An 18,801-nucleotide genomic window follows, 5' to 3' on the forward strand; every position below is an offset into this window, starting at 1 on the left:
TATTCAAAAAGTACCAATACGCGCTTCGAATTAATGCAGTTTATCGTTAGACGACTTTCACTCAATTACTGAGTCAAAATACGCCTTGTGTATTGGTCATTCGTTCTAGGGCACAACGAAAGTGCTTAATGAAAAGCAATGCGTGTGGGTGTGAAAATACCAAAAACTATAGGAATATATTTTGTTGGCGAAAAACAGCAAAAACAAATCTTCCAGGCAGTCCTTTCAAGGCAGCCCACCTATAAACCAACATAACGTGTTTTGACGAAAGCATGAAAGCCGTCTGACGCTGAGCTGTATTAATTCGAAACCGGTAGTGGCATTTTGTAAATAAAATGACGTAAAACCAATTTGTGGCTGGTTGCTGCTGTGCATCACCAACAGTCTGTATTACATAGGAACCACGGTATCCATTCAACTCTATATTTGACAAAATTCCATAATCTGTGTTACATATAACCCAACAAAAAGAATATGTGAAAATATGTTCTGCAATTGTGTTGAGTTAAATAAAGATATATGCTTTTGAAATATTTTGTGTCACGGATTATTATTATATTATTACATTATACAGGGTGTTCGGGAATTCCCGTTACAAACTGCTAGAACTTTTAGAACGGAGTGAGTGCGTAACATTTTGAATAGGAACCCATATGAGCAAACGTAACGTTTCCGTTCTACAACGGTTTCAGTTCTGATGTTTACCTCATCCACTTCTGCTTCAGGAACTGAATTAGCCCTGGCGCAGTGCAGTTATTAGGTAACAGTTAGAAAGGAAACAAAACGAAACAGCCATTTACCACTTAAGCACATTTGTTAGTATCAATACTTAACCATTACATGTTTTCAGTGTTTCTAAACAAAAAAGAACCCAGTGCACTACTGATGCATGTCCGCCCCAGGTAACTGAATGGTTAGCGTGACGGACTGTCAATCCTCTGGGCCCAGGTTCGATTCCCGGCTAGGTCGGGGAATTTTCTCGACCCAGGGACTGGGTATTGTGCTGTGCTCATCATCATCCTATCATCCTCATCGGCTGCAGGTCGCAGAAGTGGCGTCAAATTGAAAGACGGGCACCCGGCGAACGGTCTGCCCGACGGGGGTTCATAGCCATAGGATTAAATAAATAAATACTACTGATGCATGACAACAGTGTTCTTACAGGCATTGTACCTACGAAGCATGTTCTAGTGCACACTCTCCATCCCACAAGGTGTATCTTCAATTCCAAGCGCTGCGGCTAGAACTCGTGCCAGTAAATCTTCGTCTCTATAGGAGTCTCGTAAATTAAACTTTGCATAAACTGTGATAAATGGATGCTTCGTCATGTTTCCTTTCTAATTGTTACCCAACAATTGTACTGCGTCAGGCCTAATTCAGTTCCTCAAGTGAAATTGGTAGAGTTAAACATCTGAATTGAAACTGTCGTAGAATGGAAACGGGGCGTTTCCGCGCATGGGTTCCTATTCAAAACATTATGTACTGACTCCCTTCTACAAGCCCTAGAAGTTGTAACGGTAATTTCCGGACACCGTATGGGTATCATTAACAATAGCTACTGCACACAAAACTATTTCGGTGGCGCGATTAAACTAGCAGTCACTTTGTTTCAGCAGTAACAGTACTTATCTGCAGTTGGTCGTGGGAACAACTGATGTAATAATTTAAATCTTTAGTGTACTGATTTCATAGAACACAAATTTTGCTTTTGCATAAAGCATTTAGTGTAGCTTAACAGCCGGCCGCGGTGGTCTAGCGGTTCTAAACGCTTCAGTCCGGAACCGCGCGACTGCTACGGTCGCAGGTTCGAATCCTGCCTCGGGCATGGATGTGTGTTGTAACGCTAATTTCCGGACACCGTATGGGTATCATTAACAATAGCTACTGCACACAAAACTATTTCGGTGGCGCGATTAAACTAGCAGTCACTTTGTTTCAGCAGTAACAGTACTTATCTGCAGTTGGTCGTGGGAACAACTGATGTAATAATTTAAATCTTTAGTGTACTGATTTCATAGAACACAAATTTTGCTTTTGCATAAAGCATTTAGTGTAGCTTAACAGCCGGCCGCGGTGGTCTAGCGGTTCTAAACGCTTCAGTCCGGAACCGCGCGACTGCTACGGTCGCAGGTTCGAATCCTGCCTCGGGCATGGATGTGTGTGATGTCCTTAGGTTAGGTTAGGTTTAATTAGTTCTAAGTTCTAGGGGACTGATGAGCACAGATGTTAAGTCCCATAGTGCTCAGAGCCATTTTTTTTTTGTAGCTTAACAGATTTGAATGACAGCATTTGTGTCATTCCATTTTCATGAGCGGGATACATATTTTTTTAAAAAAGGGAGAGAGCCGGCTGCTGTGGGCGAGCGGTTCTAGGTGCTACAGTCTGGAACCGTGCGACCGCTACGGTCGCAGGTCTGAATCCTGCCTCGGGCATGGATGTGTTATGTCCGTAGGTTAGTTAGGTTTAAGTAGTTCTAAGTTTTAGAGGACTGATGACCTCAGAAGTTAAGTCCCATAGTGCTCAGAGCCATTTGAAGCCAAAAAAGGGAGAGAAAGATTAGGGTTAAACTTCCCGTCGAAGAACAGGTCATTAGAGAGGAATCAGAAGTTGGAATCGGGCTGTGTGTGTGTGTGTGTGTGTGTGTGTGTGTGTGTGTTTGTGTCAGAGAGAGAGAGAGAGAGAGAGAGAGAGAGAGAGAGAGAGAGAGAAAGAGAAAGAGAAAGGAAGAGATTTCGAAAATGCGTATCAGACGTTACTCTTAAACGTTTGCTTCTGTTTACTTGAATGGGGACTTAGCAGTCAACATCTAAATATAGAAGTAGTAGAGATTCTCTAAGTTTAGGTTATAAAATTAGGACAATCATCTCCACACTTCAAGAAGCAAGAGACGCAAGTCTCGCAACGGGCATGTTAAAGCAATAAGAGAACTGACGTTTACTATTATTTATCCTTGAGAAAAAGTAGAAAAATTTTACAACGCATGGGAAGTAAAGAAAATGCTATGTACAATTACTGACCCCTCCATGTTGGAAATCTTCGTGTCTGCTCTCAAAGTAATCCCAAACTCCCTGTAGCACCGTCCCAGACGGGAGTGTAGGTTTCACTGCGTCAGACGCGTACCCCATGTCGCAACGTATTGAACTGGTTGTTTATAACTCACGTGCGAGGTTGCCTTATCTCTTAACACGAGCATACGAAACCCCGTTCATAGCCACAGAGCCGCAAGTTGGTATCACCGGTTACCAGTCGCACCGTTACGAACTTCAAAATTAATTCGTTACCATGCTGACATCCGAGTTCTGAGTAATAGTCATTATGTAGCTGACACTCCAGTGGTAAACTATAATAAATGCTTTTACGCAGGCTTAATTTTGATAACAGACCAGTACTTCGCAGCGATATAAAACACGTCTCACAAATAATAACTGCAACTCTTTTACGTATTAAGGACCATGCCTAATGGCCTAATGCTCTCTGCCCAAAAACGTCAAGACTTAGCATCCACAGAAATTCAGACTGCAGTGAGATGTAATTGTAACTAAGATTCATTCCACATATACACCTAAATCTACATCTATACTCTGCAAACCGCCGTGAGGTGCATGGCAGAGGGTATGTCCCACTGCACCAGTTATCAGGGTTCCTTCCTGTTCCATTCACGTATGGAGCGGGGGAAGAATGATGGTTTGCATGCCTCTGTTGTTGTAGTAATTATTTTAATCTAATTCTCACTATCTCTATGTGGGTGATACGTACGGGATAGTAGTATATTCCTAGAGTCAACAGTTAAAGCGATTCTTGAAACTTTGTTAATATACTTTCTCGGGATAAAAAACTATCTGACAGAGTCTCGGTCCGACACACAGTTTTAATCTGTCAGAAAGTTTCATATCAGCGCACATTCCGCTGTAGCGTGAAAATCTCATCCCTTTCTCGGGATAGTTTACGTCTACCTTCAAGATTATTTCATTTCAGTTCCTTCAGTATCTCTGTGACACTCTTCCATTGATCAAACAAACCTGTGACCATTCGCGCTGCCCTTCTCTGTATACGTCCAATGTCCCCTGTTAGTCCGTTTTGGTACGGGTCTCACTTGAGCAATGTTCTACAATGGGCCGCACGAGTGATTTGTACTCCATCTCCTTTTTAGACTGACTGCACTTCTCAGTATTCTACCAACAAACCGAAGTCTACCACTTGCTTTACCCACGACAGAGCCTATTTGATCATTCCCTTTCATATCCGTACAAAGTGCTACACCCAGGTGTTTGTGTGAGTTGGCCGATTCCAACAGTGACTTATTGATATACAGTCATAGGATACTATATTTTTTCGTTTTGTGAAGTGCACAATTTTAGATTTCTGAATATTTAAAGCAAGTCACCAATCTTTGCACCATTTCGAAATCTTGTGAAGATCTGACTCAGTATTTATCCTGCGTATTTCAGGTAGTACTTTATTATAGATAACTGCATCGTCAACAAAATGCCCAATCTTACTATTAATATTGTTTGCAAAGTCACTAATATACAACATGAACAGCAAGGTTTCCAACACACTTCCCTGGGGTACACCCGAAGTTACTTCTGCATCTGACGATGATTCTCCATCCAAGACAACATGCTGTGTCCTCCCTGACAAAAGGTCCTCAGTCCCGACACAAATTTCTCTTGGTATCGCATATTATCGAACTTTTGACAATAAGCGATGATGTGGTACTGAGTCAAAAGCTTTTCGGAAATCAAGAAATACTGCATCTACCTGATTGACTTGATCCAAAGCTTTCACTAAGTCATGCGAGAAAAGTGCGACTTGAAATTCACATGATCGATGTTTTCGCAATCCATGCTGGTTGGCATCGAGGTGATCATGCCGTTCGAGACAGCTCATTATTATTTGAGCTCAGAATATGTTCTAAGATACTTCAAGAAATCGATGTCAAGGATACTGGGCGGTAGTTTTATGGATCGCTTCTTGCGGACAGGTGTGACGTGAGCGTTTTTCCAAGAACTGGGCATGGGTTTTTGTTCAAGGGATCTACGACAGATTATAGTTAGAAAATGGGCTAACTCAGCCGCAAATTCAGTACAGAATCCGACAGGCATTCCGTCGGGCCTTGGAGCTTTGCTCAGTTTTTAAGATTTGAGCTGTTTCTCAATACCACTGACACGAATACTTACTTCATTCATCTTTCAAATGGCTCTGAGCACTATGGGACTCAACTGCTGTGGTCATTAGTCCCCTAGAACTTAGAACTACTGAAACCTATCTAACCTAAGGACACCACACACAACCATGCCCAAGGCAGGATTCGAACCTACGACCGTAGCAGTCGCACGGTTCCGGACTGCGCGCCTAGAACCGCGAGACCACCGCGGCCGGCCATTCATCTTTCAGCTTTTGCTTTTTGCCCTCAATTTCAGTTCTTGCCTCAGTCACTAGGGAGTGGACACTAACTCTGGTGCCACTAACAACCTTCCTATACGACCAGAATGTCTTTGGGTTCTGTGAAAAATCGTTTGACAATATTCTTCTACTGCAGTCATAGAAAGGCATCACGCATTGCACTTTTGTCAACCGAACGCATTTCATTCGCATCTCGCTATCTATAGCCCTACAGCCCTACACTTTGTTTTACACCTATTATGCAGTTATCTCTGTTTCTTTCGAAGTTTCTTTACAGTGACTGTATCCATCTAGGTTACCTCCCATTATGAACTGTTCTACTGGGTACATAAATATCCAGTGCATGGTCAACTATCCTTTTTAATATGAGCCAGAGTTCCTCTACATGCTCCTGCCCTGTGCAGTTTCAAGTTCCTCATTGAGATATGACACTACTGATTTTTTATCTAGTTTACTGAACATATACGTCTTTCTGCTTCGTTTAGTTGCCCTTTGTACTTCGGTAATCATTGTTGCCAGAACCGCGTCGTAGTCACTAACACCAGATTCGATGTCGACATCCCAAAGTTATCTGGTCTGTTTGTTGCTATTGGATCCAATATGTTTCCATCACGAGTGGGGTTTCTAACTATTTGTTCTAGATAGTTTTCAGTGAAGGTATTTAGTACTGTTTCACAGGATGTCTTATCACGCCCACCAGTAACAAAACTGTAATTTTCACGATTAATTGTTGGATGATTAAAGTCTGTACCAATGATTACAGTATGACTGGGGAACTTACAAGTGCACTGGAGTTTTCTCTAAAGTTTTTGGTTACGTCAGGAGATGAGCCTAGTGGGCGACAGAAATATCCAATTATCATTTTATGCCCATCCCTGATACTGAATCTTGCCCAAACAATCTCACATATAACTTCAATTTCTACCTCGGTAGATCTCCGTTTCTGGTCTATTGCGACAAATACACCACCTCCATTTTCCATTTGCCTATCCTTTCAATTCTTCCCAAAAGTATCGCTGCTATCAATTTCAGGTTTCATTTTGGATCAAGTTTAAACAACTTATGAGGAATATAGAATTAGAAGCTGTTCGTATGCAGGACCCATTTGGCACCAGATGGGTAATAATTTCTAGTCTTCGCTTCAGTCCCCTCGTGCGGCGGGAACTAGCATTTATTCATGACATTCTCATGCAGGGCTCCCTGGTTTAGGATCGGAAGAAAAAAATTATTACCTGTGCATAAAGTAGCCCCTGATTGCCGTGCTTGTTGAGTTGCGTCGAAAATTAATATTTCACCCGATGGGCGACGAAGCATATCCAGTGACAGTTCTTATTTTCGTAGACACAGCAGTAAGCAGTACTCCATTATAAAAGGGCAGTTTTTTGGACCATTGTGGGTAGGGGACGATAATTCATGGGCTTCTGCAGAAATTTTTCGGGGGGGGGGGGGGGAAGGGTGGTGTAAGACACTAAAATTGTCTTTTTGATATAAATATAATATAAATGAGCTGGTCTCTTTCGAGACATGTCACGCCATTAGAACAAAATTTTATAGGCGACACTAAAAACTTACTGCACTCTAGACAATTAGTACCTATCCACTCAATATCTGCATAAAAACGCTACACTCTCTGTGTTCCAGATTCATGGAGAAGGGAAGAGAGAGAGGGGGAGGAGGGGGGAGGCTCTCTCTTGCCATCCCTTGCGGACAACTATGGGTTACGTATGTATTCCCACTGGAAGCCACAGCACCTCGTAGGCACATCAACTGGCGGCGACGCTACAGCCTAAAATAAAAAGTTAGGCCACATACCGCCCTAACAATGAAACACTGGCGTTTGTCATTAGGACTTCGTCACTCGTATAGTGCATGCGCACAGAGAAGTTTTCTCTTACTTTACTCCTCTCCCCTGATTGCGGTCAAGTCGTGACGCAACTATGATACAGAAAGACCGCGATAATCTGCCATTCGATAATTTGGCAGACCTGATAGTCCGCTACGCATCAGAAATTGTCCTGTACTTTTAGCTCGGCGCGGTTGGCAGTACAAATGGATGCTGTCGAAAAATTTCGGAACCGTTCGGCGCGGCGCCTTGTCAATAACAATTGCCTGAGCGATTAAATCCTCGTCAAGGTAAGCCAGTTGCATTGTTAGCTGTGTGCTAACATCGACGATTCTCCTATTAGATCTAAATTTACAGTACGTAAATGACTGTGCGGTTTTTTATAGTTATTTAGTGAAGTTATAGTACATTGGACATCTGCGAAAAATACAACATGGAGAAAACTACAGCCTAAACTAGTCGAAGATGGAAAACGATCTAAGCCGCCTGCTCGTGGTGCGACTAAAAAAGAAAGCAACCGCCAGGCGATCTACACGGTGAAACGTATTGAACTACATGAAAAAACGCAAATTAGTTGCAAACTATGGCTTGCCATGTAAACGTCGCTACAGATATTTAGATTTAGGTTAAGGCATGTTCGATATGCCTGCCATCATTGGCGATGATGTGGTGCACACGAATAGTGAAATTCTTCACGACCCACATAAGTGTCAGAACATTGATACTGCCGATGGTCTCCTCAGTGTCTGTTTTCAGCTCAGCAATGGTTTTGGGGTTACTGCTGTTCACCGTGCGTTTAATATAGACCGTCCGCAGCTTGTGGTCTTGCGGTAGCGTTGTCGCTTGCCGAGCCCGGGGTCCCGTAGTGTCAGGGTTTTTCACCTGCTTCGAGGTGACTGGGTGTTGTTGTGTCGTCTTCATCATCATCATTCATCCCCATTCCGATCGCAGGAAGGCAATGGCAAACCACCTTCACTAGGACATTGTCTAGTATGGCAGTGCGGATCTCCCTCATCATCCCCTACGCTCTGTTACGGAATATGGGATTTCATCATCATCATGATATAGCCCCTCCAAAAAGGAGCCGCATATGTTCAGAACCGGAGAATATGGCGACCAATCGAAGTGTATGGCAGTGGTCTCTGGCCAGAGCCGGAATGCGGTCCCCGAAGTGCTCCTCCAGGACATCAAACACTCTCCTGGTTCGATGGGGGTCGAGCTCCGTCTTGCTTGGGCCACATTTTGTCGAAATCAGGGTCGCTTTGGATAATGGGGATAAAATCATCTTCCAAAATCTACAAGTACCATTCGGTAGCCACCGTGCCATCAAGGAATACCGCACCGATTATTCCGTGACTGGACACAGTTTCAATCTTTAGATTAATACGATTTGCTTGTCTGTTGTCTAGCTATCCGAGAAAACAGCTTCCTAAGCATCCTAAAGAGACAAGTGGGCAGGACCCCACACAAAGAAACTGTAGGCTATACGTGGCAGCAAGGGAACTGTGAGAGTCAGACTCGAAATTCATAGCTTTGTATCTTCTTCTCCTTTGGTAGCGCTTTGGTAGCACTACAGACCATGGCGAGCGTTGGCTTCTTCACATTTTGCTGCTCTTTTCCTCCTCCACACTCATACTGGCGAGATCCAGTAAATACATCCATTTTCTATCGTGTCTCCCTTTACGACCCAGCTAAATGGATCACACCTTACATTATTGTCTTTGGAATTATATCCTATACCATTCTTTCCATGTGTCGTAGCTATCGTATTCACTGCGATTTCACAAATTTTACTATGTCCTACCTTGCATTAATATTTGTATTTCGGCGTTATAGCGTATTCTCCAGCCTTCTTCCTCCCTTATTGGATCATAGATTTTGCGCAGTACATTCCGCTCAAAGATTCTTAGTCATTTTTTGTCATTTTCTGTCAACGCCCATATCTGTGATCCGTATGTGACAGCTGGGGGGGGGGGAGGGGGGGGGGCTAGGGAGTTATATGTCAGTAGTTTTGTTTTTCTTGTAACAAGGCTTTTTCCGAAAAATTGCATATTTGCAAAATTTCTTCTGTTTCCTGCTTCTGTTCTTTCCCTTGTAGACTTTCCAATACCGTTATCATTTGTTATTGCGGTTCTCAAGTAGTTAAAAGAGGATACTCCTTTGAAGCATTTCCCATTGATGTTTAGGTCTCTGGGGGTTCTTCTGTCCTCAGTTTGTGACATTACTGTACATTTTTTGTTGTCATTTACTATGAGGCCAATTTTTAATGCTTCTGTTTCTATTGTCCGGTATGTTTCTTTGAGTGTATTGATATTTCTTCTATAACAATGTCGTCCGCGTATGCACATATCTGTTTTTCATAACAGGGGCCTCTTTTGTTAATTTTAGTTACTACACTATGCAGGGCTATATACACTCCTGGAAATTGAAATAAGAACACCGTGAATTCATTGTCCCAGGAAGGGGAAACTTTATTGACACATTCCTGGGGTCAGATACATCACATGATCACACTGACAGAACTACGGGCACATAGACACAGGCAACAGAGCATGCACAATGTCGGCACTAGTACATTGTATATCCACCTTTCGCAGCAATGCAGGCTGCTATTCTCCCATGGAGACGATCGTAGAGATGCTGGACGTAGTCCTGTGGAACGGCTTGCCATGCCATTTCCACCTGGCGCCTCAGTTGGACCAGTGTTCATGCTGGACGTGCAGACCGCATGAGACGACGCTTCATCCAGTCCCAAACATGCTCAATGGGGGCAGATCCGGAGATCTTGCTGGCCAGGGTAGTTGACTTACACCTTCTAGAGCACGTTGGGTGGCACGAGATACATGCGGACGTGCATTGTCCTGTTGGAACAGCCGCTCTAGGAATGGTAGAACGATGGGTTCGATGACGGTTTGGATGTACCATGCACTATTCAGTGTCCCCTCGACGATCACCAGAGGTGTACGGCCAGTGTAGGAGATCGCTCCCCACACCATGATGCCGGGTGTTGGCCCTGTGTGCCTCAGTCGTATGCAGTCCTGATTGTGGCGCTCACCTGCACGGCGCCAAACACGCATACGACCATCATTGGCACCAAGGCAGAAGCGACTCTCACCGCTGAAGACGACACGTCTCCATTCGTCCCTCCATTCACGCCTGTCGCGACACCACTGGAGGCGGGCTGCACGATGATGGAGCGTGAGCGGAAGACGGCCTAACGGTGTGCGGGACCGTAGCCCAGCTTCATGGAGACGGTTGCGAATGGTCCTCGCCGATACCCCAGGAGCAACAGTGTCCCTAATTTTCTGGGAAGTGGCGGTGCGTTCCCCTACGGCACTGCGTAGGAGCCTACGGTCTTGGCGTGCATCCGTGCGTCGCTGCGGTCCGGTCCCAGGTCGACGGGCACGTGCACCTTCCGCCGACCACTGGCGACAACATCGATGTACTGTGGAGACCTCACGCCCCACGTGTTGAGCAATTCGGCGGTACGTCCACCCGGCCTCCCGCATGCCCACTATACGCCCTCGCTCAAAGTCCGTCAACTGCACATACGGTTCACGTCCACGCTGTCGCGGCATGCTACCAGTGTTAAAGACTGCGATGGAGCTCCGTATGCCACGGCAAACTGGCTGACACTGACGGCGGCGGTGCACAAATGCTGCGCAGCTAGCGCCATTCGACGGCCAACACCGCGGTTCCTGGTGTGTCCGCTGTTCCGTGCGTGTGATCATTGCTTGTACAGCCCTCTCGCAGTGTCCGGAGCAAGTATGGTGGGTCTGACACACCGGTGTCAATGTGTTCTTTTTTCCATTTCCAGGAGTGTAGATTAGACTGTAGAGACTACTATCTTGTTTCACGCCTTTATTGAAGTCAGAGCATTCTCTTGTTGTGCTACGGACCTATACTTTTGCTGTTGTCTCTGTCACTGTCAACCTGATTAGTTTTTAATAGAATGACCAAACAGTGTTACATTGATTTGGTACAGTTGATTTCTATTTTGAAAATTCAGATATCTGGAGATTTGTATGCACGGGGATGTGGTGATGGTGATCTGTGTTCGTTAAATCACTTGTATGTGAAGAATTTCTTTGACGTATCGGAGGTTTGTGGACTTCCATTGTTCGTTTCCACTGACCATGTAATTTTACAGAAAGAGAAAACCTACTATTCACACGAAAGAATACTATCGGTGTCATTTACAATTTTTGTACGCATGTTTCCATTGGCGTACCGATAATTTTATTTTAAACAATAGATGTACAGCAGACTACACACGTAATTACTTCACAGGTCAACCCCCCCCCCCCCTTTCTCTGCATAATCTCTCCGGCAGTAGTCTGAAAGCTTGAATAAAAATGAGACTTTTCGAATTCCCGTACAAAACCAATACTGAATTGTGTCCAAAGGCACGACGCAGCTCACGTGGATCGGAAACTCGTTGCCTGTGATTAACTGGGTTATCACTCTGCATAGAGTTTGCGAAGCCCTATTTAACGACACAGGAAGTGACTCATTGCCCACCCGTTACTAACTCATGTCGGCAGCAAATTGCTTTTGAGTCGCTCCCTGTGTAGAGGGCGTAAACGATGATGAGTCAACAACTTATAGCTCTGAGATTGTACCAGTGATAAATTCTGCATCCATTGAGTGCATTTTCAGCTGAAGACGTTGACGAATGGATCAACATAGACAGAAATGTAGCTGTCGAAGGAAAGTTGACTGATGACCTGATGTTACGAAGGGTTTTCAATCAACACGAACCACTGAAGCTAGGTGTGGGGAAGAAGAAACAACTACAAGTCACAGAATGAGATTTTCACTCTGCAGCGGAGTGTGCGCTGATATGGCAGTTGGTAGAGCACTTGCCGGCGAAAGGCAAAGATTCCGAGTTCGAGTCTCGGTCCGGCACACAGTTTTAATCTGCCAGGAAATTTCAACTACAAATCATATTTCTTGGGTTGAGGCTACAAAGCCTTAAATATTTTTGTGAAATTTAGCTGATAATAGCCAATAATACAATGCTTCTGAAGTTATGAATCTGCACATCATACAAAACAATTTTTGTCAAAAAAGAGCTCAATCCAAGAAACGTCAGTATTTCTGCAATGTTCTAGAGGGCTCAGAAGAAAATTTCAACTAAACTGTCAGAGGTAGATACCAGTCCGACATATGCTACGCCCTCGACAACGTCAGATATCTGTGGTATTCCCAAACACAGTGATTCGAATTAAACTGCATCAAATTCTTGATAACAATTTTTATTAATTAGCTTGTGCTTGGTCTTTTGAAATCAATGGTTCTTGTTTTACTTCGTACAAAAAATTATTTAGGTATGCTGAATTTTTCAAAAAACAAGCTGATGTAATAGAGCAGTACAGTATTCGACTTTTAATTCAGTTTTACTTTGACAGAGAATGATACATATTTTTAATATTTTTGTACTGTAATCTCTCCTATTATGTTTACTAAATTTCAATTACTTGTTTGTTTTGTACATTAAAACTATAGGGTTTGCTTATATCCCTTTTCTTAAAACCAGATTTCTTAAAATGACCCTGATTGTCCAGCTTATTCGATAATTCGGCATTGACAGATCACCAAGCTTGCCTGATTACCAAGGTCTTCCTGTATGTAGCAACAAATCCGGCATTCCATTTGGATAAGTCACAAGAGTTAAGTCCCACCATCGGACAAACTCCGTTGCGCTGGCTCATACACTTGTCTAGCATCTATCTTCTTCCCAAAAAATAACATTTATGAACGAAAGCTCAGACTGGACAAAGATGAGAAGCGATTCGCTTCAAAGGAACCATTGTGTCATTATACATTGTGTTTCCGTAAGAGAGTGCAAAATGTAACAGGACATAGAGAAAGTTCCACTGAACAATGAACAATTGAGGCAGAGAACCTTGGGTCGGAGAAGCGAGCTTAAGGAGATTGTCTACCGATTTGTGTAGCATTACTGTTTTCGCAGCTTATTTACAACTAACATGGTTACAAGTTTACACGTACTGTGCTCTTTATTTACATAAACATTCTTTATTTTCTACAAGGAAACAAGGAGCGCGAGCCTGATTACCAGGAAGCCATGACGTTGCTTTTGTTTACTTTAATTGTACATAAGGTGGCTCTGTTGTATCTTATTTACATTGTCCCTTGACAGAATGTGCTATGAATCAACGACAGACCCATTCATTACTCAGTGCATTTAAGTGACACACAGTACAGTACGATGCAGCAGTACCGGTACCGTATTTCGTGGCCCCTACATTGGAAGGGAAGCTCCTATTCCATGGCCTGCGAGGTCACCTGACATGGATCCCCTCGATTATTTCCTATGAAGATATCTGAAGTCATCTCTGTGTGATACCCCAATGGATACGGAGATGGAGTTAGTTGCCAGAATTGTAGCTGCCTGAGATGTGATTCGAGACACACCAGGGATGTTTGTTAGGATGCGTCAGAATCTTGTTCGCCGATGTCATGCTTGCATTAAGGTTGATGGCCGTCAGTATTAGCAGATTTTGTAAGATATATATTACAGATGGTACGTTCATTGTATCAATGATGGTATTTGCAGTTAACTTATGTACCGAAAAAGGTACACACTAATGTGGTTTTGTTCCTATTATTTCCTTAAGCTGGCCTCTGCGACTCCGAGATCCCTACCTCAAATTGTTCAGTGGCGCATCCTCTATGTTAAATTTTTGCACGCTGTTACGGACACACCCCGTGTAACAGAAAGAATGTAAATTGGATGAAATGCCATTCGACTTTGGATTCAATGAAGACAGAACTAAGCTCAGTTGGTCAAGAATGGAAGGGGAAATCAAAGGTGGTCTCGTTGAAGAAACATCCTTGCATTGGCGGGAAATTTTTCATGTTAGGTGCACTGTGCTGTCACCTACTACAAGGTACTCCATATCAGCGACCATTTCCTTAAGCTGGCCTCTGCGCCTCCGAGATCCCTACCTCAAATTGTTCAGTGGCGCATCCTCTATGTTAAATTTTTGCACGCTGTTACGGACACACCCCGTGTAACAGAAAGGATGTAAATTGGATGAAATGCCATTCGACTTTGGATTCAATGAAGACAGAACTAAGCTCAGTTGGTCAAGAAAGGAAGGGGAAATCAAAGGTGGTCTCGTTGAAGAAACATCCTTGCATTGGCGGGAAGTTTTTCATGTTAGGTGCACTGTGCTGTCACCTACTGCAAGGTACTCCATATCAGCGACCACAGTAGTCATTAGACATCGTTAGAGAGCAGAATGGGGCGCTCTGCGAAACTCACGGACTTCGAAGGATGGTCAGGTGACTGGGTGTCACTCGTGTCATACGTCTTTACGCGAGTTTTCCACACTGCTAAACATTCCTAAGTCCACTGTTTCCGATGTGATAGTGAAGTGGAAATGTGAAGGGACACGTACATCACAAAAGCGTACACAGCGACCTCGTCTGTTGACTGACAGAGACCGCAGACAGTTGAAGAGGGTTGTAATGTGTAATAGGCACACATGTATCCAGACCATCACACAGGAGTTCCAAACTGCATCAGGAACCACTGCAAGTACTAGGACAGTTAGGCGGCAGGTGAGAAAACTTGGATTTCATGGTCGAGCGGCTGCTCATAAGCCACACATCATACCGGTAAATGCCAAATGACGCCTCGCTTGGTGTAAGGAGCGTAAACGTTGGACGACTGAGCAGTGGAAAAAACGTTGTGTGGAGTGACGAATCACGGTATACAATGTGGCGATCCGATGGCAGGGTGTGGGTATGGCGAATGCCCGGTGAACGTCATCTGCCAGCTTGTGTAGTACCAACAGTAAAATTCGCAGCCGGTGGTGTTATGGTGCGGTCGTGTTTTTCATGGAGGGAGCTTGCATTCCTTGTTGTCTTTCGTGGCACTATCACGGCAGAGGCCTACCTTGATGTTTTAAGCACCTTCTTGCTCCCCACAGTTGAAGAGCAATTCGGGGATGGCGACTGCATCTTTCAACACGATCGAGCACCTGTTCATAATGCATGGCCTTTGGTGGACTGGTTACACGACAATAACATCCCTGTAATGGACTGGCATCCACAGAGTCCTGATCTCAATCCTACAGAACACCTTTGGGATGTTTTGGAACGCCGACTTCGTGCCAGGCCTCACCGACCGACATCGACATCACTCTTCAGTGCAATTCAACTTAATGCGTGCGAGAGTGCAAGCTGTCATCCAGGGTAAGGGTGTTCCAACACCATACTGAATTCCAGCATTACCGATGGTGGGCGCCACGAACTTGTAAGTCATTTTCAGCCAGGTGTCCGGATACTTTTGATCACATAGTGTATCTCCTGAACTATGTGTCGTACAATGATGTGTAATTTATCTGCAAAATGTGCCATGACTATAGGAAATAGTAAGGAAATAATAAATTAAAACGTAAGGCTTCATGTGTTCATGTGGCAGTTTTACTGCATGAGCAGCGAAAATGTCTTTTTTTTCTTCTTCTTCTTTAGGCATCAGACTGGTTTTGATGTGGCCCGCCACGAACTCCTGTGCCGACCTTTTCATCTCAGACTAGCACCTGCAACCTAGGTCCTCAGTTACCTGCTGGATGTGCACCAATCTCAGTCATCCTCTACAGTTTGTACCCTCTACAGGTTTCTCTCGTTACGTGGAAGTCATTCCCTGCTACCTTGACAGATGTCCTATCGTCCTGTCCCTTCTTTTTGACAGTGTTTTCCATATAGTCCTTTTCTAGCCGATTCGGTGGAGAACCTCCTCATTCTTTACCTTATCAGTCCACCTAATTTCCAACATTCTTCTGTAGCTCCACCACTTACATGCTTCGATTCTCTTCTGTTCCGGTTTTTCCGCAGTCCCATGTCTCAATGATGTGCTCCAAACGTACATTCTCAGACATTTCTTCCTCAAATTAAGAACTATGTTTGATACTAGCAGACTTCTCTTGGCTAGCAATGCGCTTTTTGTCAGTGGTAGTCTGCTTTTTACGTTCTCTTTGCTCCATCAGTTATGGGTTATTTTGCTGTCTGGGTAGCAGAATTCGTTAGCTTCACTACATGATGATCGCCAATTATGATGTTAAGTTTTTGGCTGTTCTCATTTCTGCTACTTCTCATTCCTTTCGTCTTTTTTCGATTTATTCTCAATCCATATTCTGTACTCATTAGACGGTTCATTCCATTCAACCGGTCCTATAATAATTCTTCTTCACTTCCTACAGATCCCATAATTCTTCTTCAGTTCCTACAGGTCCTGCAATTCTTCTTCACTTCCTATTTATTTCATTCCTAAATGCCATGTAATACTGTATTCTTGAGTTTTTCTGAATATTTATTTACTTTCTTCTGTCGCCAATCAAGTATTTTTTCCGTTACCCAATGTTTCCTCTCAGTTAACTTCCTTGTATCTACATTTTTCTCTCCAACTTCTGTGATGGACTTTTTTTGAGCAATCTATTCCTCTTGAACGGAATTGCCTACTGAGATTTTCTTTATCGCAATATCTAGAGTCTCAGAGAACTTCAAGTGTATCTCTGCATTCCTTGTTACTTTCGCCAACCACATCTTCGCGTATTGATTCTTCCTGACTAGTCTCTTGAACTTTATAGCTAATCATTACCAAATTGTAACCTGCATATGCCTTACAATCCAATATCTGATGGCGGAATCTTTGCCTGACCATGATATAATCTACCTGAAATCTTTCTGTATCTCCCGGGCTTTTACATCTACATCTCCTCCTCATACGGTTCTTGAACAGAGTATACACTATTATTAGCTGAAATTTCTTGCAGAAGTCCATTATACACTTTCTCCTCTTTCATTCCTACTACCAAGGCCATATCTTCCGCAACCTCTCTTCTACTCCTTCCCCTACAACCGCATTCCAATCTCCCATAATTATTAGATTTCCATCTCCCATTAAGTACTAAAGTATCCGTTCAGCATCTTCATATACCTTCTCTATCTCTACATCTTCTGCTTGCGACGTCGGCATGTATACTTGAATAATTGTTGTCGGTGTTCGCTTGCTGTCGATTCCGATGACAACAATGTTATCAATCTCTTCGCAGTAATTCACCCTCTGTCGCACCTTCCTATTCATAACAAATTGTAATCCCTTTATACCATTTCCAGCTGCTATTCATATTATTTATACTCTTCTCACCAGAAATCCTTATCTTTTTCCCACTTCATTTCACTGACGCTGAGTCTCTGCATTTCCCTTTTCGGATTTTCTAGCTTCCCTACCACGTTCAGACTTCCGATATTCTACGGCTCGACTCGTCGAAGGTTATCCTTTGTTAGTTATTCAGTCTTTTCCCCATGGTCATCTCCCCTTTAATAGTCCCCTCCCGGATATCCAAAAGAAGAACTAGTCCGAATCTTTCACCAATAGAAAGAGCATTATGATACGTTTTGAAGGACAGGCCACATGTCTTGTGGATACAGGATTAAAAGTCAGATTGCGTTGCGCTAAAAGTATTGTGTGTCAGCTTAGTGATGATCAGAATAAGTAAAGAGAGAAATGTCTGAGTACGTTTAGTTTTGCTCAGCTGTTTGAAAATCAAATAACGTAAGGGGTTTACCAGCTCAGTAATTCATTAATTTTTTCAAAGGGGACGTTTCAGTGTCTGGTAATGAACCATGTCGCCAGGACACAATATACGTCAAAAAGTTTTGCACAGTCGTCTCTAATTTTTTTTATTATTTTCAAGAGGAGAATGAAATCTTTTGTGGACATACTTAGAACATTTAGCTATACATTGAGCCTACTCAATGTAGCCTCCATCAGCTGTGACGCATCTGGCCAAACGTTGTTTCCATTATGTAAATGCACTTTGGTAAAATTCTGGAGATTGACTTTTACGCCATCGGTTGACACAGGAAATAAGGTCTTTCTCACTACCAAATGTTTTACCGCGCAAATGGGCCTTCAGACGGCCATAGAGGTAAAAATCAGACGGAGTCAAGTCTGGACTGTAGGGTTCCGAGGGAACCTGGATGACGCCACTCCATGGATTTGGTTATGCTCTCATGTTCGGACAAAAACAGCCATGTTTCATCCTGGGTAATGACGCCATCAAAATTGTATTTCCACACTTCCGTAAAGATCTTCATGAGACCCTCGCACACATTCTTCCTCATCGTTTTCATTTCTCTTATCAGTAATCTAGGCACCCAACGTGCAAAGATTTTGCTGTACCCTAGTGACTGTACCAGCGATACCACACTACCCAATGACAACGGGTCATTTCAGCAAGCTGTCGTGTCGTCACACATCTGTCATTTTGGATGATTTGATCAATGGTCGTATTCACATCACTCACTGCCGTCGATGGTCTACCGCATCGTGGATTGTCCAACAGAGAGAAATAACCTTCTTTAAACCTGTGCAACCACTGCTGGATACTGCTGCGGTCCACTGCGTCCTCCCCATAAACAGGAGAAACTACCTGTGAATTGATGTTGCAGAGTCATCGCCGTTCTTGAAGGGAACTCCATCATCGACCATTGTCGCAACCTGACATCTACTTTTC

At 43.5% G+C, this 18,801-nt stretch overlaps 1 protein-coding gene across 2 annotated transcripts in view; it reads right to left on the reverse strand.

Moving 5' to 3' along the window:
* LOC126336404 (V-type proton ATPase subunit H) overlaps positions 1 to 3,138 on the reverse strand; it is a 149,146-nt gene extending 146,008 nt beyond the window's left edge. For both annotated transcript variants that reach the window (XM_050000094.1, XM_050000092.1), the window contains exon 1: positions 3,018 to 3,138. In XM_050000094.1, coding sequence (XP_049856051.1) covers positions 3,018 to 3,025 — 8 coding nt within the window. In that variant the 5' untranslated portion in view covers positions 3,026 to 3,138. The remainder of the gene's footprint in view (positions 1 to 3,017) is intronic.
* Between the last annotated feature and the right edge of the window lie 15,663 nt (positions 3,139 to 18,801).

The sequence above is a fragment of the Schistocerca gregaria genome, chromosome 2 (genome assembly GCF_023897955.1).
Source record: "Schistocerca gregaria isolate iqSchGreg1 chromosome 2, iqSchGreg1.2, whole genome shotgun sequence".
NCBI classification, from domain to species: domain Eukaryota; kingdom Metazoa; phylum Arthropoda; class Insecta; order Orthoptera; family Acrididae; genus Schistocerca; species Schistocerca gregaria.